The sequence below is a fragment of the Python bivittatus genome, unplaced genomic scaffold, assembly GCF_059951505.1.
Source record: "Python bivittatus isolate LINGU-HERP-01145 unplaced genomic scaffold, Pbiv_v1 ctg000190_np1212, whole genome shotgun sequence".
NCBI lineage: Eukaryota > Metazoa > Chordata > Lepidosauria > Squamata > Pythonidae > Python > Python bivittatus.
The window spans coordinates 11687262-11711544 of record NW_028277042.1 but is presented as its reverse complement, the minus strand read 5'-3'; the positions used below and the strand labels follow the sequence as shown (position 1 = coordinate 11711544).

Genomic DNA, 24283 nt, shown 5'->3' with positions numbered 1-24283 from the left:
GAATAGCTGCCTTGCAAATGCTACTAAATCCTTTTCTTTTTAAAAATTTTTTACTATGTAATGAGATTATCCAAAACTATTTGTTAAGGATAGTGGTGAACCAGTTATCTAAATACTTTCATATAAGCCTGTTAAATAAATAAATAATAGGTGGAGAACAGCAGGATACATTGAAAGGCTGAACACAAATCAGGCATAGAGTTTTTTGATGGGGAAGTAAAATAAACTCTTGTAACTCTTTGGTAGTAGCCTTCTTCAATGGGTGTCACCAGATATGTCAGTATCACAGGATGGAGACAGTACTATTCTTTAAACTCCTTTCCCCTACTTTTTTCATTCTTATTCTAATATTTAAAGAGGGACATAAAATATTCAGTGAATCCATTTTCTTCATTTTGGAGAAGCTGAAGAGCGCTTCTGGACACTGCATTTTGGCAATGTGAACTTCAGAGGAAAGGGCTCCAGGACTCACAAGAGTTGTGGGGCCTGTGTGTGCAGGGACCCCAGTGGTATCCACAGGGTGGGCTCCAAAAAAATCAAGATAGTGGCCTCAACCCCATGATCAAAGTTGCCATCTTGATTTTTTAGGATCCCTCCCCCCACAGACCCCCCAAATAGAAATGAATATGGCATACTTTCAGAATGGTTCCATTTCTTAGTCCATAGATAGGTAGGCAAGTGAATGTACAAATCTGAAAATCCCCTTACACTGGTGGTCGCTCAACATAGTTGCCACAAAATAATGCGCCAGAGCTCTGAAATGATCTGATTTGACTTGGGCCAGTTTTGACCAAGAGTAGGGGATGTTCTCCTTGACTGGTGCTTGACTCATAGCTGTGTCCAACAGCATGTACATCTCTCCAACCTTAAAAACAAAGCACAAGATCCAAGTATGAGCTACTGACTTTATATTAAAAGCACACTCAGGGCAGTCAGGGTTGGTGCAGATCAATTATACAGTTATTGGAGTCTGTACGTTAAAAAAAATGCATATTGTGCTAATAAAGAATAAAAATGAGAAAGGACTTTTACAGATCACTGTAGAGGACCGTGTTTTCTTCACAGACATTCATCATTGAATCGAAAAGGCTGAGAATAACTTTCAGAAAGAGAAACAGCGTTCTAATCTTCACTGTTGAAATGAATTTTGGGGGGGGGGGTCACTACAGTATTACAATATCTCTTCTGTTGCTTCCCTAGTATCAAATAATAGGAAAAGCGTCAGCTTCCTTTGATTCTTGGATGGCTACTATATCCCCAGGCAATCATCATATTGTACCAATGTCACCAAATGATCAAGATGCACCTTCCACTCTTCTCTCACGCAGCTTACCTTCGCAGCTTCCTGGGCCATTTTTATAAGTGTGAAAAATTCATTCCGTATCCCAGGAAGGCAGATCTGTTCAAAGACGCACTCCTGAGCTTGAGTAAGCATCATCTTGACCAGCACACTCAACATGGCAGGGCTCATATCATAACTTGGAGTGTGAGTAAAAGTTTCTTTTAGATAGTTTAGAACTCCTGAAATTGGGGAAGAAACAGAAAACAAAAATACTAGAACATCAGTTCTTTTAGAAAGAACTTGCAGAAAACACAATGGTGGCTGCATTCAGCCAGTCATCTCTCAGTCTATGATTAGATTTACATCTTTGTGTCATACAAACATTACCGAGACAAGGTAAAGCCTGTCTTCAGTACTATTACTTTGTTATAAAGATTGCTGGAGGGTTCTAGAACAGTGTTTTTCAAGTCAACTTTAAGATGTGTGGACTTCAACTCCCAGAAATCCCTAGTTAGCATGCTGGCTGGGAAATCCTGGGAGTTGAAGTCCACACATCTTAAAGTTGACAAGCTTGAGAAACACTGGCCTAGAAGATACTGTAAGATGTCGAGTTTTCTCTCCCACTCCCACTTCCCAACAACACACAAATATGGGAGCAATAATCACCTAGTCTTCTAAAAGGTGCTTTCAATGTCACAATTAGGGGCAAGATATAAAACCTTGGAAACAACCAATTTCCAGCATTCATTAATGAATTTGTGAAGGAGAAGTTTCTTCTCCTCAAGCTTTTTTGCAACCTGAATGGACCTGTCACTTAAGAGATAAGCTACTAACAAACTCCACTCTTATCTCTTGGCTGTTTTATGTCCAACATTCCTTGTGTTACTTTCCCAGCCTCTCCACAATCTTTCACAGTCCCTGACAGTCTAACCATGACATGACATTCAAAGTTGGGAGCTACAGTTAAGGACTTTGAAACAAATCAGTCCAGAATTTGGGGAAGGAGACTCATTTATATGTGATCACATAAGCTGAGTTACACTCCTTTAAACCCAGTCCACATCCACAGCTAACAAAATATCAAGTTTGAAACTATTTCAGCTGGCAGGAAAAATCCTTCACAATGAAATTATTCATCCATGCATTTCCGCCTCAAACATCAAAGGCTCTTAATGACAGTTTGGGCAAGGTAAACATTTTTGATGTAGCCAAGTTGCACATGTGCAAAAGGATAAGGTGCACATAACTATATAATTCAGTTTACATATGCTCCTGGTTTCTAGCGAGGAACACCAGATATTAAACAAGCAGCAAAGGAACAAAAAAGGCAAAAAAATGTTGGTAGATAAGTTCTAAGATATTTTCCTGCCTATCTCACTTGCTATGCCATCTTTATTCATTTTATATAATCCAATGCATTTTAATAAGCAATAGTTTAGGGCCCAAACAGATACAGTGCAGAAAACGTGTGTGGAGATCTCAATTTTTTTATTATTATGATTTGAAAGCAGTTGCAAGGGTTCCAGTTCTGATTATGAAAGATGGAGATCACATCCCTATTTCTGTTATCAATAGTTTGTACTATGAAGCTGGTGGAATGACTTCACCCCTGATCCTCTCACTCTACCTAGTCTAACTTCCAAGATAAAATTGGGTGGCATGAATATATTTTTAAATACAATACTATCATCATGACAATTGAGAGGAGGAAAAACAAAGGGGCCCTTGGGAATTTGAGAAATCTCTGAGCAACTCTATAAACCAACACCCAAATTTCCCCACAGGGAAGCCAGAAGCTCATTCAGGGCTGTGACAAAGTGACAAGTCCCTCAGCAGGCAAACTTTGCCAGATTGAACCAAGCTGGACCTAATTCAAATAAATCCCAAACAAACCAATTCTTTGGGAACCCTTAAAAACAAACATTTGCTGAAGCTTCAAATCCTTAGTAGCGCTCAGCAGGGCTGAAATATGATCATCAAAAAATGCATTGTTCCCAACTGGTTTGTCAAGTTTTATCAGCGAGTTTTAATTGCACAAAAATGGATCGTTGCACTGCGCCCTGCTGCAAACCCTCCCTCTCTCCCACCCACCCAACATTTGGCTGCCGCATTGAAATTACAGTTATTATTATCTGAAATTAAAACTTGAGGCAATGTCAGTCCTGTGGGTGGGGATAGGGGAACCTAACATACCTCACTCAAACCCATTCTCTCAAAAACTCATGTATACAAACAAACCGAGGATTGTTGAGAAAAAGAGAGAGCCTGAAGTCTTGACGAGATTGCATTTTTTCCACTCCTACTACAGACAAACTGTAATTTGGGCTGCTTGTTTGGTAGGAAAGAATATGTGCTGGAGATCTTGCCGAGAGGGTAACTGGGTTGACCTACCATGCTATGCTTTAAACCATGGTTTTCAAATTACAACAGCAAGGTTCACCCAGCATGCTAAGACAAACTTGGACAAATCAAAATAGGATTCAGCACCATTTGAATCTAACCAGTGATTGGGGATGCTTGCAAATTTGGGTAGCCTTATTAGAAAATCGGCCTCCTAACCCTACATCTGTTGGGCTAATCTCCAGACGGTATGGGCTGTTTTATATAGCAACTCTGACAACATTAAAATATTTTTTCTTTCCCAAAGGGGAAAAAAGTCAGAAACCTCTGATAACACTTAGCCGAATCCTCCATTTCTTAAGGATTTGAGAAATGTTTATTTTATCGCTCTCCAAGTCCATAAAACAATATTTATTTGTTCTTTCACCATATGCTCTTCAGTAGCACCTCCCTCTATGTTTGCGTGTTCAGGGCTGTGTTTATGGATGAAAATCTTAGCAACAATCATTCTGTCCACAAAAGGCTATGAGCAGGGGATGAATAATATCGCATTATCAGTTTTTGATAACTGAACATCCAGCCCTCTCCCATCTTTTTAAAAAGGTGCTAAAATGTATTCCCCCAACTTTTTTTAGTTTGGTCTTCAAAAAAATTAGGTCGTCGTTTTCATAAAGGTTATCTTTTGGTGGTGATACTGGTAAACTCAGTATTCAGAACCATTTTTTCACATTATATATCCCTACATATGAATTTGCCTCCTCAGTCGAACATGGTTGCTCCTAAGATTTTATTACAAAGAGGGACAGGTCTCTAGACTGACAATAGTAGTAATTATGGCACTCAAAATGACATATTCATGCTTTGGAACTTAAACTGCAGTAAGTTATATACCGACTGATAGAAAGCCAGTGGAGGCATATTACAACAGAGATCCACATGTGAAACTTGCCAACTCAGGGTTCAAGAGACCCCTCTTCCTTCCAACTCATTATTCATGAGTTAGATGGTCATATAATTTGAGCAAACAAACAAACAAATATTGCTGAAAAATCACAGCAGCAGGAAAGGCATTGGGGCCATCGTGTAAGATTGCACAATGGTGTTCCAGACAGAAAAGGTTGCTGATCCCTGCAAGTAGCAGGAAAAAAAAGGGGGGTGGGTGGGAAGGACCATGATTGCAAAGATTGGAAAGCAGTTAATTACGGTCCAAAAGTATACAGCATTTCAAACTGTAAGTCATTGTCAACAACAATATTTGCTTTGGTTAAACAGCCTATTTAGGTGCCTCCCATAAATCTGGCAGGGAGGAGGGTAGAAGGAGTTAACAATACATTTTGAAAAGAATGTTTTAACTAAAAAAAACCCCGTCCTTGCTATTCTTGTTGACAATTCTTTGGGTTTTAATTCTGCCTCCCTTGGATGTCCAAAGAGTGTGAAATTAAGCTCAGAAAGTCACCTGACAGGGAACCGAGACAAGGCGGAGGAAATTGCAGCTGCAAACAAGCGGATTAAGCCATTCAATCTCCAAGCATTTCTTTAGAGGAGGGGCTCTGGGGAGGATGACCCCCCTCTTCTCTTGTTCCTACCTGCTGCCCTCTGAAAAGCATTGATGGCCTTTTGAAGCCCAGCTTCAGTCTGGCGGTTGCATCTTGTGCCAATCTGTGTGTAGAGAGCTCCAATATTAAATAAAATACTGGCTTTTTCAAGCAACACATTCTTCTGACAAACGGGGACCCCCGTGAAAGAGTCATACCTTCAATAAAAACCAAAAAGAACATAAACGTGAATGACCCAGAGAAGAAAAAGGGGGGGAAATGATTCTATTTACAATGTTTCCAAGATGTCACAAAACCATTCTTTTCCCATTAACCCCAGTTTAGATCCCAACATATAGTTTGTATCCCAGTTGGTATAGACACTGCCCTGTGATTCATCTCAGTAACAGACTGGTTTCCATGCTGGGCTAAGCCATGCTTTGTTTAACTATGGTGGGCTGAATAAAATGGTAAACACAACCATTAATCCACAACTAAAGAAATCACTTTGTGACTTAGCATGATGTGTGAACCTGGCCACCATTCCTTTTGTACTTTCACTGAGGGGCAACAATTCCCTCTAGGGCAGTGTTTCTCAACCTTGGGCCTTTAAGATGTGTGGACTTCAACTCCCAGAATTCCCCAGCCAGCCATGCTGGCTGGGGGATTCTGGGAGTTGTAGTCCACACATCTTAAAGATCCCAAGGTTGAGAAACACTACTCTAGGGGCAGGGTGCTCATGAATTACTGGCACATTCCTCCCAGCTTTTTGGAAAGCAGCAAATCTCTCTTCCTTGCAACATTTAGCTGGATCCCAAAGAGACTCTCTGCCTTTTCCTTGAGGAAGCAGCATGTCTGCCTGGTCATATTTCAATCCCACTGTGGGATGCTATCATGGCGAAAATCTATCTGCGTGGTGGCTAGGAGTCGAAGACAACTTGATGGCATATAATCAAATCAATCAATCGTGGGATGCTATGTTTTGTTCCATTCCAACGTCCTATTTCAAGAAAGGCTTACCAGGTATATAAAATGCCCAGGTTTCTGCTAGGTGAGAAGAACCGATTCTCTACAAAACCAAGCTGTACATAATAGCTCATAAGCATCTCAACTCCAGATTCATCTCTGCTGGGGGTCCGGCAGGCCTTTGAATATATAGGACAGGTATTAGTTATAATGTTGAAATGTGGGCCATGTGAATGCTTTCATCTGCTTGGAATTCAGGAAATCATTAAAAACAGGACTATCAGGAAATCATTAAAAACAGGACTATTTAAAAGGGCCTTTGGGTTATAGATGTCACCATCTATTTGCATGGTCTTCTAATGTTATCCATGGCTTAATGATTGTATATTTATTACATAAAATTATTTGTACCCTAGATGTTTTATTGTTCAGACTGCAACTTGCCAAGAGTCTCTCAATTGTGATGGGCCAAAAATCAAACCCATAGATTCCACACTAGAACAGAGCGCTTTGTGGCACCTTAAGGCTAAGAAAGAGATGGTTTCCTTGTGCAGAAAGAGCAACATATTCAAAGTACGGAATGATATCTGGAGTAGTTAGCACATTGGCAAACGTTTTGTGGACCAGAGGGCACATTTGGGTGCTGAGATCACGCCCCAGGCAAAATGGCTCCCAGGGAGGGGGCATTCCCCAAAGCCCAGCCCCAAAATATGCATTAAGCAGAACCCCAAGTCATAAGATTTTCTCCCAAGCATTTCTTCCAACCAATTCTCCAACAGCAGCATGTCCCTACCCAAGAGGGGTGTGCAAGCATTTCAGATTCATAGTGCCCTGTTTCAAGCATCAAATTCAAAACAGTTATTTCAAATATGAAACTGGTGTTTCCCATTCAAAACAGTTTTTGGATGCTCTATGTTTACTGTTTGTTTTCAGCTATCAGGATCAAAGGAGCCTCAAAGGGAAGGAGGAGGAATAATAATATTTATTTATTTATTAAATTTGCATGCCACCCATCTTTCAACAACTCTGGGTGGCTCACAACAAAGTAATTACAATAAAATCAGTAAAGCATAAAGGTGGAGAGGAGGAGGAGGAGGTGGCGGCAGCCTGAAAGATAAATGCGCTAGAGACTGATACTGTATTTTCCCTCTATTATGTTTAATTAAAATGAGAATAAAATAGGGACGGGCTCCTTCCCCCTCCCCCCTAAAGACTGAAAATCAAATAGAGCAGTGTTTCTCAGCTTCAGCAACTTTAAGGCGTGTGGACTTCAACTTCCAGAATTCCCCAGCCAGCATGCTGGCTGGGGAATTCTGGGAGTTGAAGTCCACACGCCTTAAAGTTGCTGAGGTTGAGAAACACTGAAATAGAGCCTTCTTAAAATAGAACCAGCTTACTTGTCTTAGATCCATAAGATCTGCAATTTCATTCTCATATTCTGCACCATCTTCACTGTAGTGTTCCAAAATAAAGTCCTGAAAATAATTAAAATAATCCATTAAAATAATTATATATTTTTTATAAAATGCCACTGAATCATGTATTTGTTTCATTCAACCACAGACATATATAAACTGGGGAATTAATGCATTTCTTTAAAAGACTCCATTCCGTGAAAATGTGTCTTGCCCACTGACAGTCAGCATTTCAGGCCAGCATACACCCTCAAACCTGATTTAAACATCTGGACAACCACCGTTACTTTTTTGTGACAGTTGAGTCAGAGAACAAACATGTTTCTGAGTGTAATAGAAGGAGGAGTTAGAAAAATGAAGAGCTTAGATTAGAAAAACTTACCTAAAATCTAACATCGGGGAAGTTCCCATATCAAAGAATGAGATCAAAGTGATTAGTTTTAAAAGCCTCATATGTCATAAAAAGTTTCCCAGGGAATTTATATGGCAAAGATTATGGGAAACTAAGTTCCTAAGCTCTATAATGAAAGCTGTGAATGAACATGGGTATTTTTTTCCCCCAATTAGTTTTAAAAAATATTTTAAAAGCTCAGATGAACCAGAACACTGCCTCATTAACACAGAGAGTAAACTGGAGCAGGTTTATACTGTCAGTGTTTCTCAGCCTTAGTAACTTTAAGACATGTGGACTTCAACTCCCAGAATTCCCCAGTCAGTTAAAGTTGCCAAGGTTGAGAAATACTGGATTAGATGCCCTTTCAGTCTGATTAGTTAAGGCCTTTCTTAAGTTCTTGGAGATATTCTGATTTATACTGAAGTTCCTTGGCCTCATCTTGGCAACTTCCAGATGTGTGAATCTCAACTCTCAGAATTTCCCAGCCAACATGGTCACTGCTGAGAATTCTGGAGTTGCCAAGGTTCAAAAACATTGTTTACCTCCATAATTGGCCAGGTAAAAAGGGGACAGCCCAAATTCCAAAGTCTGCTGGACTTGTTTGTTGGTAGAACAGATGACTAGCAGGCCAGTCCTATCATTAGCAGAATGAAGTTCAAAGGAGTCGGCCCTACCCTTTGGCAAACTAGCTTCCCCGGTTAATTTTGACACTTCCTGGCTCTTCTCAAAAAGATGGGCTTCTGGACTTTAGATCTCTTTCATCATCTAGCTCAGAGCACAAACATACGTTTGGTATGATCTCTTATTTTAAAAACAGAAAAGAGACTGGGGGGAAAAAATCAAGAGAATAAAGTCCAGAAGTCAGACGTGTCCAGCATCTGGGGGAGAGGGAAACGGGGCAAAAGTCAGGCACCAATAAAGGCACTGAGAAGAACTAATTTAATGCATGGTATAAATATTTGCAAAGCTACCGGACAGCAGCTTCTGAATAAACCTCGCCAAACAACGACAACAAAAAAGGAGTTTTGAAATAAAGAGAAGCAATTTTAGGAAAGGAATTCCGATGAAGCCATACCTCTGTCCAAATTAAATCTGATCAGGTTTCTATTGTAATTTGCTAGACATTTTATTCCTAGGAGAAAGTTTAAAAGGCGAGCTCTTCTTTTCAGAAGGATGTTGGCAATTTACTTTTTTTTTTTTGAGCAAATATTTCCTTTAGTGCACTTTATTTATTTATTTACAGCCAAAAGACCCTAATTCCTTTAGCGCTGCTTGAAAAATACCTTGAGGGGAACTGCGAAGTCCACGTCTTTGGTCTCTTTCAGGCCAAGTGGTATCAGAGGAATGCTAAAAGCTTCCCTGCGTCAGAAGAAGAAATTCACATTTAATATCTTTGATTTACACAACCATGGTGGAAAGTTGGTGGCTGAGGAATTGCTATGTGTAAATCATTGTCTTCATTTGCACTTCCTTATCGCAACACATGCACAGGACATGCTATTTCCCCATGGCTTTTCAGGCTAAAGGCCATGCTTGGCCTTTGACTGACATAGTGGGGGCCATATTCCCAAAGACATATGAGGATTAAAACTCAGTTTGCTATAATTTAGTTTACATTCAGTTTAATGAAAAATAAATTTCAATAATGACATGCGCTTCGTGTTATTCTTCCTTATGTATTTCATCACATTTTGCGGTTGTCACAAAAATTCACAAGTTTTGAGGGAACTTTTGCAGAAGTTCTTGGGGACTTTTGCAGAGGACTTTGGAGGCTACCTCCCACTGCCTGATATTTTGGGCTGGAACTAATTAAACTATAACCGGGAGGCAGCATATTGAAGATAAAGGGATTCCCAAGTTCTCCCAGAATCTGTACTTTTGTTTACCTCCCTACCCACCTTAGAAGATCCTGCTCCCTCATCCTGCAATTTAGCTCTTTAGATGTCAGCTTTAATCTTTTCCAACTCCTCAGCAAACCACTGGATAATATACTCTTAAGACTGAAGCCTAAAATACGCCAGTGGAAATACTAACAGGAAAGGGAAATGACCAATCACATTGAGATGGAGTTAGGATGAGGCCAATCCCAGCAAGGATCGGGAGTGTATGCTAATGACTAATTAGCATGAGCACCAAAAGCAATTGAGCCCTGGAGACCTCTCCAAAGAGATGGGGTGGCCCCAAGGAGTGTAGAATGGCCGGGCTGCTGAAAGGACTACTACTGGAATCTACTCGTAGTCAACCATCTTCACATGTTCTTTTGTAAGAAGTAAACACAGAGTACTTCTCTTGCTCTTAAGCAGGGAAAGATTCCACCTACTAAGGAATCCAGCTGTTCTAACAAAAGCAAGCAGAGATCTAAGTGTCAAACCATCACCAGTTCATCATTTCCCAGGAATATCTACGCATTCCAAGATAACTTTGCTCTTCACCATTTTCTCCTGATCCTTCTGTGCTACTGGCAGAAGTAAACTTAAAAGCCATCCCAAAAGGAACAACCCATCACTGTGATTTTGAGGCAGCCTGCTTTTGGGGGGAAATGAGAAACAGAAGGATAGCCAAACCAAATCCACAGCATTTGCCAAGACATTAAACCAAATCCTTTTGATTTTAAATTTTCTTCCCATGATCTTTTTTATTCAGCTGCCAAGGCTTGTGCACAGATTTCTATAGCTGCCAGTGCTCTTGCCAACACTTGAGATGAATGCAGAGCGGCATTCAGTTCCTCATTCTGACTCTGAAATGCCAAACTCATGGGGAAAAGAATAGTAGACCTCCTTCTTCCAAGTATTCAACCTTTGGCAAAATATCACTTCAATCTCTGGATGGATTAATGGACCATTTATGATCAACGGATGGGTTAAAATCCCCCATAAAGCAAGACCCAAGCATATATGTGATGCTGTGATCAGCATTTTTAAAAAAGCCATGCTTGTATGCATTTGTTCAAAGTAGCACTGCCTAAGGGTATCTAACAATCGCTTAATGCAATGTTTCTCAACCTCGGCAACTTTAAAACTTGTGGACTTCAACTCCCAGAATTCCCCAGCCAGCCTTGCTGGCTGGGGAATTCTGGGAGTTGAAGTCCACACATCTGAAACCTGCCTAGGTTGAGAAACACTGGTTTACAAGACTGCCAAGTTCAAATGTTGGAGTGGGAGAGAAACTCCTAAATGAGCAAGGCCAGCCACCAGTAAATGGCATTTACGCTTGCCATAGTCCTTAGTATTAAACGTCTGCTGCAAATTCAGTCTCTGTTTTCCCTGGTAGCTTCCAGCAGATTAAAATAAGGGGAAGATTTTAGTCTTGCTTTTCTCACTGCCATCCAAACCACTTCTCTGGCCTTATTCATTACTTTGAATTCCTTTCCTAGAAGCAATTAAAAGACTCTGTCTTAATCCTTGGGCACAGCAGGACCATTTCAGTCATACAGCTTGTTCCCTTGTTCTTTTTTGAATTTTCTCTCAGTCCAGCATTCTTTTGCTTGTTTGCTTTTGCATCAGTTAGCAAAAAGAAGGGATCATCACTGCAGTTGCTTTTTCCTTCACTTACTCGGTGTTCTGATACACCTCGACGGAGATATTGAGTCCTTCTAACTCTTCCTTGAGGATCTGCAGGTTCGAATTGACGTAACTGAGCTCCAGCAGCACCTGTTCTCGCACTTTGGGGCTGGTCGTCGCACTGCCCAAAGGAAAAATAATTAAAAATAAATGTTTGGAGAACAACCTTTTGAGAGTACGATGAGCCTTACCAGCGTTTTCTCTACTTTTCCGATTTTTTCCCTACTACCACCACCTGCAGATGCTCTCATGAAGAGTCTTGCTTTAAAATTGCTTTTGCTACTGCCAAACACAGGAAAAAGAAGGTGGAATGGCCTTGAAATATATGCGAGGTGATCAGGCATTTTCATGTAGTAATATTTCAATTGAGGAAGACACACTAAATAATAAGACCTCTTATGGAATTTCATAGAAGACTAATATCAAGCTTGGATTCTTCAATAAGAGAATTCATAAGGAAGACATCTCCCATTCCCTTTTATCCTTAACGGTCCCTAATACCTCATCCTAATGACCCTGACCCTCTTAACAGACTTGGGGGCAGTAAATCACAGAGCACTTGAAGGAAGAGGGAAACTTTCTTTCCTTCAACTTTCTTGCCTTAAAATTTAAGCCAACATTTCTTCTGGAATGAATCATTTAAAATGTGTTGTTATACCTCACCGTGGTTTACTGTTCATTTAAATCAGTGTTTCTCAACCTTGGTGACTTTAAGATGAGTGGACTTCAACTCCCAGAATTCCCTAGCCAGCCTGCTGGCTGAGGAATTCTGGGAGTTGGAGTCCACCCATCTTAAAGTCACCAAGGTTGAGAAACACTGGCTTAAACCATCTTGATTTTGCTCTACAGTCAAAAAGACTACAAGAGTTGCTTACGAAGGTGAATAAGACCAACTCCAAAACCAAGGGCAGGAACTAGAGCTCCGCATGAAAGGCAAAGGAATTGGGAGGGAGGTGGAAAAGAAGAAGCCAATTCTTAACAGCAGGGTATTTTCCAACAGAGGAAGAAAAAGCAGATTTGGTGCAGCTTTCTTTCCTTGATCAACAGATGGGTCCCATCTGGTTTTCCCCTCTGCATTATGCTCTTCTGTTGAAGTGGGAGGTACAGATCCCAATGGCACTTGGACCCACAGCCAGAGATACTGGAATGTGCTACCTTCATGTCTCCAGGACAACTGACATTTGGGACAGTTTCCTTTGTGGGAGGAGTGTGTGAAGAAAGTTCCTTATGCCTCTTTTTTCTGATGAGCCCAATGGCCCATGTTGCTCTCCTTTGTGTTCTGAGAGATGCCCTGAGAAACAAATGGTACCATCGCTGGTTGCCCTTTAATCCTCTGGCTGAGAAATGATTTTCTAGTATCTTTTTTTTTTTGGTTAACTGAGTAAACACTGATAGCATTAAAAAGTAGTTATAGTACAAAAGAATTTAGCATTCCACTTGATGTAGATTCCTTGTGACTGTTAGCGTCATTACCCAACTTGCTATAAATGAGGATAATAGGGGGAGGGGGTTAAAATTGGCCTGTTACATCAAATGGCCCATACCAATGGGCTGGTTTTTAAAGGAAATCATATAGAAAGAGAAGCAGGAGAGGGCTTGTGGAGCAGCAGAAACTTTCTTTGAGAGGGAACAGTAAAAACGTTAAGTAAATCTGCCTGCCAAACTCTGTCTTCTATTTATTCTCAATAAGGTGTTGGAGCGAATGGGCCACTGGCTGGGAACTGGGAGGCTGTTCCTGTAGAGAAGAACAAAGGCTGCATTTTGTGACTATGGGCAAAAAGAAGAGGAAAATCGTGGGAACATACCGGAGGAGGTTTTCCGCGCCAGCTCTCATCCTCACTGCTTTCAGAATCTGCTGGTTCAGGACAGCTCTCCGGTTTTGCAATTTACTCCGCCCGGTCTCTGCAAGGGGGTTGCATCCCTGAATTACAGAAAAGATATCCTTTATCAGAAGGACATGACCACAGAAAGAACGAAGCCCTATCCCAAAAAGATAAAGCTGATTGCTGCATTTTAGAAACTTGTGAGGTCATCCAGCAAAGTAGTCCTCAATCTTCTTGAGAAAGGAGATGTGAGAGGACGGTGACTTAAGTCCTGCATCTACAGCAAGAGAGGGAACTCCAGATGTTGCGGACCTACTGCTCCCAGCAGCCCCTGCTAGGATGGCCAAAGGTGAGGGATGCTGGGAGTTGAGGTTCATTAATATCTGACTAGAGCCGAGGTCTGCTCTTGTCCTTCTGTATCTTTTTGGAAGAGTTGCCAAAAATGGGTTCTGCAACAACCACCTGAAATACGTTAGTCCATTTCCCTCCCTCCTGATTTTCTTTTTCTTCCAATAATCAGCTTTTGAGGCCACATTTGTTATGTGGGAATTTTATTCCTACAGGGTTTGTGGGTTTTTTCCCTAACGTATGTCTTCCCCTCAAATGTCCTATCATCTCCCACTTATATTTCCCTGATATGCATGGATGGCGAGATGTTGGCCATGAAAACATGGGCACTGGGAAAACTCACATATCCATTACTATTTGAGATTCTTAATAATGGTTTTGCAAATAATAAGAACTTTTAAGAAGACACTATAACACCCTTTCCCTTCTTTTGCTTCTGATTTTATGGTAACAATCAGCTCCTAAAGCCCTGTGATTTGAGAGCTTGCATTATACCAAGAGTGAACAACCTGCAACCTTGTGCAGCCCTCCGCCTAATTTTGAAAATCCTCTGCAAACAAACTATTCAGATCTCTGGAAAGAGTGATCTGTTTGCTGCAGAGGTGTCTGGGTGAAGGGCGTATTAGAGAGAGAGAAATGTGCTCCAGAAAAGAAAGTATCAGCAGGAATGAGTGATCCAGCCATGATTAGGTCTGGCCTCACCCAGATTGACGTATAATGAAGAACTGAACAAAGTAATCCTCCAGGCATGCTGTTCCTGATGGGAATTGGGTTTGCACATCTCACTAGACCAAGATGCATTTTGTACTGAATTACAAGCGACCATTGGCTGAATTTACCCATAGTGTAAATTCATAACCATGGTTTACAAACTGCAATGGCTGGCATATCACAATTATGGCAGTACCAATGAAGCCATGATGTGGCTGAGCTAAACTCAGCACCCTTGCAGCAAATTGGACCATCAGATCCAATCTTCAAGATCTGGAAATCTTCAAGATCTCCATATTTAACTGAGGATGGCAGAGACTGAATGCGTGAGATTCTTTATGCAAGCCTCATCCTGAAAACTGACCTGTGGACTGTGATCCTTCTAAAGGAACTGTTTCCTTCAAATGACTTGGGATTTCATTTCATTCAAGAGATGTTATCAAACTTCACAGCCATACCACAAATCACCTTTGGTTTTGTTTTTTGTTTCCATCAACCAGGGTAGAAACAGATCAAAACAGCAGATAGTTGACCTTACTCCTCCAAGTAACTTGTCCAAATGTAAAACTGTCACCTTGGTATGTGGGAATATTTCAATTTTATGTATGTATTTATTTCAATCCGACAAACAGGAATTCCAAGCATTTCTTTTTCCAACCCAAGTTATCTTGCTATCTGAAAACCCAACCGCCCTTACAAAGACACCATAATGACCAATGGGGAGGGGTTTCCTCTACAAAATCTCGCTTCGGTAAAAAGCCTTATCTTCATTCATGGCAAGATCTCACAGAGAAAACCGGAAGACACTGCACTTTTGCTGTGTTTTTTTTTAAACAGAAATATTTTTATTTTGTAGCCACCCTCTTACAGAAAGATAAGAAATTCAAATATTATTAGGACTGCAAAAGAAATCAAACAATTTGCTTAACTAGAACAAACATCGTATTAACTGCCAGTAAAGCTTCAAAACCAAGAAAAGATCAGAAGCCAAGGCCATCAAAACTGATAGTCCCAGGTAATTCCTCAACACCTGGAATTGTCTGTTTCAATGGTCTTTTAGAGCTGGAAGGCCCTTCCCAAGTCAATGTTATTCCCTTCTTTGCAGGTTTTGGGTTTTTTTTTTTTTTTTTTGGTTATCTTCGAGTCAGTTTTTAACTCCTGGTGACTGCCTGGACAAGTCCCTGCAGTTTTCCTGGCAAGATTTCAGAAGTGGTTTGCCACTGTCACTTCCTAGGTCTGAGAGAGATGGACTGGCCCAAGATCACCCAGCTGGTCTCTAGCCTGGTGCCTTAATATCATTGAGCATCTCTTTTCATTTTCTATGCAGTTCCAGATTGACATCACATCAGCAGCATGGTGGGAAATAAAAATGGCCAGTCAACATTGCCCATTAAGACTGGAGCAGCGGCCCTGGCAAGGATCAGCACTGACAACTTTGACAGATGACCAAGGATCTCAGACCAGATTCTAAGTCCATAGTCAAAGTTTTCTCATTGAGTCCTTCTTTCTGAACATCCTATTTTCCTTCTGTCCAGTCTCCACATGGACCACGAACCATCCACTAGTTCCTCCCTCTGGGTCCAAGGTATAGCCCATGCCAAAGAAAGCCGAGATTATTATTCCTCATCACTTCTCTTATCACTTGCATTATTGAAATACAGAAAGCAGAAGGCTGCTGTTATTCTGATGTGACCCTTCATAGGTGTCCCACAAAACCACCATTTAACACCAGCTCTGCAGGTATCTGCTCCTTGGTTTGGAGAAGGCCATCTGCCCTTGCAATTTCTTATTTTCTTTTATTTTCTTTAAAAAGGAGGGGAAGGCAAGAAAAGATGGCATAAAAAAGATTTTATGGAAAACACTGATACCCACGGAAGCCTTGAGGTATCTTTGAGAAAAGAATGGCATTCTGCATGCATGGGAGCTGGTGAGAGAGAGTTAAAGTCACCACTGGGAGTTAATGACTTGCATCAGAAGCCCCAGTACTGTAAAAGCAAAGCTGGGCAAATATTAACCAGTATATAACAGGAGAGTTCCTGTCCTCCTTAATGTGCCTCTTGAAGAAAAAGCTGTCCAATGTCTTAAATGCCTGAAGGATAAGATAGAGTTTGACATGACCAATCTTATCTCTGATGAATGAACAATGGAAGTAGGAAAGTTAATATGTTCAGCTAGGCACAAGCATTTAAACTACTTGCATTCTACTTGAGTAAAACCCAGTTTCTTTCTATTTTTTTTTCTGGTCCCTGGGGGAAGAAAGATCCATGTTGTCAGCTTGCATTAAAAAACCAGTCAAGTCCTTGTCTATAAGCCTTAGAAATAAAAGGTGCTTGTTATTGAGATCTGTGTAGAGCCTGAATCAATGTTCACAGTTAGCAACTGAACTAAATCTCTTAAACAATCAAGGTGCCAGCAACCCACTTTTAAAATTTCTTATAAAGAAGCCATTGAAAAAAGGAAGAGCACATTCTCCTGCCAGATGGATTGACTGACTGATTCCATTGAAATGTTGATTGATGGAAGCAATGATTGACGGAAATGCAAAGCACAGAGCACAATCCTTTAGGACGGGCTCTGCAACAGATATCCCAACAGAAAGAGGAGGAATTTGGCATTTCAATGGATGCCCATTTCAGTAAAAAATACTTCCTAATAGATCATATTTAAGGAATGGAGATGTCTGTTGCCTATCTAAAATCTATTATATGGAGCGGTGCTTCTCCTTAATTGCCTGCTTCCATTTCTACACAGCTGCAATCATTGAACATTAGCATGATACACTACATTATATTCTTTATTACATACTAGAAATAATTAGCATTCCTTTAACAGAGGGGCACATGATTTTTGGGACACAGGGCTGCACCTAACCTTTGAATAGCACTGAAGAATTTGGCAGAGGAAAGACAAACCCTAAACTGAATTTAGTTAAATGAAATATTAATATATTGTTAAATATAGTCATGAGGATTATTCCTCAAGTATTCCCTCCTTGCCACATTAAAAGTAAGAACCTGGTGGCACCTTTGGGGGCTTCAATGGAGCTGCATGCAATTCTGGGACCACAGCCTGCATACCACTGGCTTCATATTTAATTCGGGTATAACAATTACAGAAGAAATTTCCCATCTCTGCAACCTACTATCTTGTACTGTTTTAACAATCTAACTCATTTGGTTAAAGGCTGTCTGGAGAAACCAAACTTTTTCTGCAATCTGTCCTCAGCAGTTGAAAGAGATCTTTAGTAACAAGGAAACTGTCAAGCAGTCTCAGTAAAACATCTCAATGGGCACATTTGGGGGTTCAGTGGCTTGTATGTTTGTCACAAGGTACATCTGCTACCCTGGACCAGGAAATTTCATTGCTTCAGGTCTGAAGAAGACAAAGCCTCCCAAATCTAGCAACACACACGAGCAGTGTTTTAATACATCAGAGTAATGGGGGCCATGCTTTGCTGCATGGATTCCTTTTATTTATTGATTTTATTGAAAATGTTAAACACAAAAATAAGACGAATACAAGTAAGCCACACTGGTTCCAGAAACCAGGGAGTGTCTCTGAAGCAGAGACGCTAGAGAGAGTCCAACCCAGTGTTTCTCAACCTTGGCAACTTTAAGATGTGTGGACTTCAACTCCCAGAAATCCTCAGCCAGCATGCTGGCTGAGGAATTCTGGGAGTTGAAGTCCACACATCTTAAAGTTGCCAAGGTTGAGAAACACTGGGCCAACCATATGCCCAGTTGGCTCCAGGAAGCATCATGTTTGCCAAACGGTTATAAGCAAGTTTCTACAAATTAATCTCAAGTCAATGATGCACTTTCCTCCAGAACCAAAAACAAGAGAGACCAGATTGTCAAATCACTGAACTTCATTCAGATGCTATTTCCCAGAAGAAAAAGAAAACAGTCAATCCAATAAGAGTGTGAGGTGCATACAAATAACATTGGATTAGGATGGGCCACATGTATTTGAACATGGAAAGAGACCACAGGGAGAATATATGGTCTACATGCTGAAGAGAGAGGCTCACTTCCTGGCATTCTCAGTTTCAAAAGGATCAGATGATAAGCAAGGGTTGGGTCCACACACTGCACTAAGCCAAGGCTTGCTTAATCACTGTTTATTGAATAAGCTGCAGGTGTCTGGGTTTGGATAACTGAGCCATGCATAATTGGTTATTAATCAGTAGCTGTGCACACTTTGAAAATGATTAAGAATTGCTCTGGTACTCGCCTGAGTACATTTCTCTGTTATTCATTTTAGCACATGCTGCTGATTTAATGAACTAATTTCATTGACTCTTCAAGATATCTAGAGACTCTACTATGTTAAGACATGAAATGAAATTTAAAAAGACATGTTAAGATGGGAAATTTCATTAACTCTTCAAGATATCTAGAGACTCTACTATGTCAAGACATGGAATGAAGTTTAAAAAGATATGTTAAAAAGACTCGTTGGGGAGAATTTCTCTGATAAAAATGAATGTCTTGCCTAGAACGATGCTTTTGTTCTAGACAATATCTGTTTTGACACCTGATGCACCATTTAAACAGTGGCAAAAGGATATATCTAAGTTTGTGTGGCGGGGAAAAAAACCACGAGTTAAATATAAGGTGTTACAAGATGCAAAGGAAAGAGGAGGACTGGGTTTACCTGATTTGAAATTTTTTACAGATGAGAAATAACAGGCAAACACAAATGGCTAATGTACCATAAGATCTTAGAATTTGCCAAGGGGAATACAAAATGAAATCAAGAGAAGAATTGGTGGCAGAGGGATATACTGTAGTTGCCAATGGTTTCCTTATTTACAGTTATTAGTAAGATTTAAAGTAGACAAAAGAGTTCATGGTTTTGAACATTGTAAGACTGAGTTTGAAACAGAACTGTGTACAAACGATGAACATGTAATTGCTGAAATGTATAAACTTTCATTGAAATTTGAAACAGAAGAAGAACAGGTGAAAGAATGTATGATAAAGTAGGCTAAAAATTTTGGTTAGAGTATACGGATAGAACAATAGGAAAATATGTGGTTGAAAGGATTGAAATTTACATCGTATTATATTCTTAAAGAGAATTTTTATAAAATGATGTACAGTTAGTACATGACTCCAGAAAAATTATCTAGACTCAGAGTATATAAAGGCACTTCAAATTTATGTTGGAAATGTGAACAACAAAAGGGACATTTCATCATGCTCGGTGGACATGTAAAAAAGATAGAAAATGTTGAATTCAGAGGATTTTAAAGATTAATATACAGTTGAGACCAGAGGTTTTTCTTTTGGGACTGATGGACAAACAGTTGGAAAATAGTCATGGAACTTTGTTCTTGTATATGATAATGATTCGGCAATACCTACAATGGAGAAATGGTTGGTGAAGGTGATGGAACTCGCTGGAATGGCCAAACTGACTTTTTTAATCAGACAAAAGACAATATCTACATTTATTCCTGACTGGAAACCCCTTATGGACTTTTTGCATAAAACAGAAAAGAAATGAACTTATGATTTATGGTTTTGATGATTAGGATAGATTATAAAAAGAAGAAAGTCATGATGTCACTTTAGAGAAAGAGGTAAATTTATAATTGTACTTATAACTGCTGTAAAGAAGATCAGCAGCCACTTCGTTGTATCTTCTTTCTTTCTTTCTTTTCTATTTTTCTTTTTCTTTTTTTCTTCTACTTTTAGCTTCTTGTGCTTTTCTTTTCTTTTTTCTTGCACTTTTAGCTCTTAGCTTTCTTTTTCTTTCTTTCTTTATATTAGTTTGCACTGGTTTTTAACACTTTAAATAAAATTATTTTTTAAAAAAAAAAGATATCTAAAGACTCTGCAAGACACCTAGATACCTTCCAGCAGATCTAGAGCTATGTGTGGCCGGCCCAGCCCTGATATTATCCAACAGAGAAAAGTGAATATTGTTGCTGTAACCAAACAGAAGGGAAACATCAATTCCCTTTGACCGTTAGCTGTTTTGAATTCTGAAATCAGAACTCCTGAGTGACACAAATACATTTCCAATGGCTCAACTGTTCTGCAGAAAAGGTTATTTGTGTATGAGGCTATCAGGGACTAGGAGTCACTTCATCTGTTATCATGTGTTTCAAATGATAAGCTGAAGACACGTAGCACTGCATACGTAGCACTGCATACGTTGAATTTACATCAAGGTAAAGCAAACCTGAATATGGGTGTGCCTCTGTGGTTTAAATGAGTCCTGAAGCTCCACCCAGTGTTACTGTTTTTCAACCAGAGCAAACAAAAGTTTGAAACACTGATTCCTTCTCTGAACACAAACAATTGCTTAGGTAACACTGCCTATTCATTTTTTTTTCTTGCATAAGAGCAGTGTTTCTCAACCTTGGCAACTTTAAGACTTGTGGACTTCAATTCCCAGAATTCCCCAGCCAGCCTTGCTGGCTGGGGAATTCTGGGAGTTGAAGTCCACAAGTCTTAAAGTTGCCACGGTTGAGAAACACTGCATAAGAGGAGTTCATATGCTTCCCAAAAATCCTGGTTTACATAGTTCACAACTTTGAGAAGCAACCATTTGAAACCTTCAAATAGGATCTGGCAGCTCTCTGTCAAGAAACATTCTTACACTTGATTGCCTACATTGATCACGCAAGGGGATTAGATGATAGCCCTCCTATTCTGTAGCTCACTGTTCTCACCTTATGCTAAACCAGGGTCTTTATATAATAGGCTGGATTTGCAGAGCGAAGCCAAAACCAAAGAATCCACCTTATTATTTAGTGTGTTATCTGAACCCAGCCTATGTTTATATCAACTTCTAAATTCAGTAGAGCAGAATGGGACTTCCTCTGAAGCATAGAATTTGGGGAAGAAACTTGAGAAAGGGCTGTATTTTTCATGCTTAGTGAACCAGACTAATCCCATATCCATCTCTAAAAACTAAAGGATGATACAGGTTTCTGCAAAACTAGTAAGTGTACAGATCAGTTTTCTCCGACGTGGATGTTTTCCAGTTGGCTGGACTTCAATTCTCGGAATTCCTCAGCCAGCATGAAAATTCTGAGTCAAAATCCACCAGGGTCTTGGGGAAGGCTGGCATAGATACAGTCACAGTGTAGGCTCCTATGCCCTAAAGCAGGGTTTCTCGACCTCAGCAACTTTAAGATGTGTGGACTTCAACTCCCAGAATTCCCCAGCCAGCTGAAGTTGAAGTCCACATAGCTTAAAGTTGCCGAGCTTGAGAAACCCTGCCCTAAAGATTCACGAAGCCAACTTGGAATAGCTCCTTCTTCACCCAGCTGCTGAATAATTTGTAGAACTCACGACCACAAGATGAAGGAGTAACTGTCATCTAAATAGAAATCAGAAATAATCCAGGAGTATAGGTCAACTAATGGTCATGAACCAGGACATAAAGCAGCTTATACAATCAGAAGTCTATCTTAATATTTCCAGATGAAAAGTCATGTTTTATCCAAAGCAATTAACAAATGTCTGAATGTACCAAACACAACTTACTGGAAATGAAGAAAGCAACTTTTGCATTGTCGAAGGCTTTCACGGCCGGAATACGATGGCTGATGTGGGTCTTCTGGGCTGTGTGGCCGTGTTCTGGAAGTTTTGGATCCTAACTTTTCGCCAGCAGGGGTGACCGGCATCTTCAGAGGACAGGAGCACAGACAGGAGCGGTTCTCTCTTGTCCTCTGAAGATGCCGGTCACAGATGCTGGAGAAACGTTAGGAACCAGCACTTCCAGAACACGGCCACACCGCCCAGAAGACCCACATCAGCCAAAGCAACTTTTCCTTCCTGTTATAGGATATTATGCCAACTTGCCAGCTTTGCCCATTAGAGCTAAACAAAAACCACCTTTCATTTGTGAAAGAATTCCTCTCTTTCACATTTTCTCTTCCTTTTGGATCTCAGAGTGGAATAGGGAATCCAGCTATACTGCACCCTTCTCTTGACAAGGCATCTTTGCCTTTTAAAGTGTTCTCTCTGGCCAACTTAAAAAAACTAGCTCTGACCCCCCCCCCCCCCCAACTTAAGCAAATGCAAAGGTGCAAGGAAATTAAGAGAAAACACATGTCTTGATATTCAACCTGCAAAGAAAAAAAATAGCTGGATAGCTCACCAGGGGATTCAAATCACCTTTCTATACAAATAAGAAAGTCAAACAGAACAAGGGCCAAGGAGCACCCAGAGGGGATGGGCTCAACATTTCTTATCTCATCTGCATACATTTGGTTTGCAAAAAGCCTGGCTATATATAATCGACTGCCCTTGTGTTTGCCTGAATCAATCTCTCTCTCCCATCTAAGCAGAGGGCTGGGTTTGGGTTCTTAATCGTAAGGAAGTGAACCACTCGCCTGAGATTGTGGCACATTTGGCTGGCACTCTCCCCCAGCCCTGTCACAGGAGTGTGACTAATGCCTCAGCTATCTGCTTCAATGAATGGGAGTATGAATGATAAGGTAAATTTAAACTTCCCTTGATGGGATCCCAGCCCCTAAGTCAGTGTTTCTCAACCATGGCTAGCTGGGGAATTCTGGGAGTTGAAGTCCACCCATCTTAAAGTTGTCAAGGTTGAGAAACACTGCTCTAACTGAATCAGCCTTAAGCTGTCATAGCCTTTCCCCTTGGGCTGTCACTATCCCATCACAGATTCCAGGTGTACAAAATCTTTAACGTTTTGTTTCCTATTATCTTGGAGGAGAGGCCAATTGACGTGTTGTGGGTGTGTTCGGAAGTTTTGGGAGGGTTGAGAAGTGTGGGAGTGACCCCTCCCTCTGGTCACTAGCCAACCTCCAGGAAGAAGCAACTTCTCTTCCAGTGTTTGCCTTCTCCATGAGCAGCACTTTGATTCCCCAGTCCTTTTGAACTCATCACCACCAGCATTCATCAAGGGGTGCCAAAAGAAGGCAAGAGGGCAGTCAGGGCAGAAGGATTGAAGCTCCGCCCCTTTTGTGCATGCATCAACCTAGCCCAATCTTACAAAGTACTGGGGCTTTGATAGCACTGTTGCAACCACTATTTTGTCTGCTTTGACAACCTGCACATAGATGCTGGTGCACATCATTTCTCCCCTCCTTTTTTTGACACCAACTTCTAAACAAAGAGAAGAGTTCTACTCCTCTAGTTATGGAAAGAATTGCTGTATTTAGAAGACGGGACATATCAGTGGTGGTCAGAAGAAAACTTGGGTTCCTCTACCACACTAATGCAAACTGGGATTTGTTTGGTTTTGGCTTAATGAGTTTTAAATAGAGCCAGTTAGGCGTTAGTCAACAAGCCATGTTAGGCAGACCATGGTTTGGTGCAATATGAGAACCCATGTACCTACAGACTCTGAATCTTCTACTTCCAAAGTATGGGCTATACCATGGAAAAAATATTGTTTTCTTCTGTTTTCCCCCACCCTTCCTCCAAGGACTTGTAAAAATAGGATCCCTGCTTTCCTGTTTTAGCCCCCCCCCCCCCACAATATAAGTAAGGTGGAGAGGCTGGCTTTGTAGGTCAACAGACATTTGAAGTGTAGTCTTCCAGGTCAAATTCTAAAATATAAACTAGTAGACTGTACTCAGATTCTACAACTTTCATGCGGAAATAACCTTTTCTGCCTTCAGAACAGCAGGACATCTGCTTCCTTGACTGTTGGCTGCCAAATGCAATGCCTCAGACCCCCTCCGTAGAAACAATACTGGCCAGAACCACCGTTGCCATAAGGGAAACTTGTACATTGGCCATGCTATTTAAAACTCTTCACTTTCTTTGGATCACCTAAGCCCAATCTTTCACTTTACCCAATCATCATAACTGGGTGGAGAGTTTGGCCAAGCCCGTATGTATATTTACCTGGCGGCGGGGGGGGGGGGGGAGAGTAAGATACTCTAAGTAGCATTTACATAACTTTCTGATGAGG

The 24283-nt window shown here is 40.6% G+C and overlaps 1 protein-coding gene across 2 annotated transcripts in view; it reads right to left on the bottom strand.

Annotated features, from left to right (window-relative positions):
- Positions 1–24283, bottom strand: part of RHPN2 (rhophilin Rho GTPase binding protein 2) — a 36912-nt gene that overhangs the window by 9238 nt on the left and 3391 nt on the right. For both annotated transcript variants that reach the window (XR_015795270.1, XM_088136057.1), the window contains exons 2-9: positions 13298–13413; positions 11485–11613; positions 9216–9291; positions 7521–7598; positions 6178–6302; positions 5209–5375; positions 1334–1521; positions 709–865 (exon numbers count right to left, since the gene is read on the bottom strand). Coding sequence is in view for 1 of the 2 variants with exons in the window: in XM_088136057.1 (XP_087992183.1) it covers positions 709–865; positions 1334–1521; positions 5209–5375; positions 6178–6302; positions 7521–7598; positions 9216–9291; positions 11485–11613; positions 13298–13413 (1036 nt within the window). In the remaining variant the exon portion in view is untranslated. The remainder of the gene's footprint in view (positions 1–708; positions 866–1333; positions 1522–5208; positions 5376–6177; positions 6303–7520; positions 7599–9215; positions 9292–11484; positions 11614–13297; positions 13414–24283) is intronic.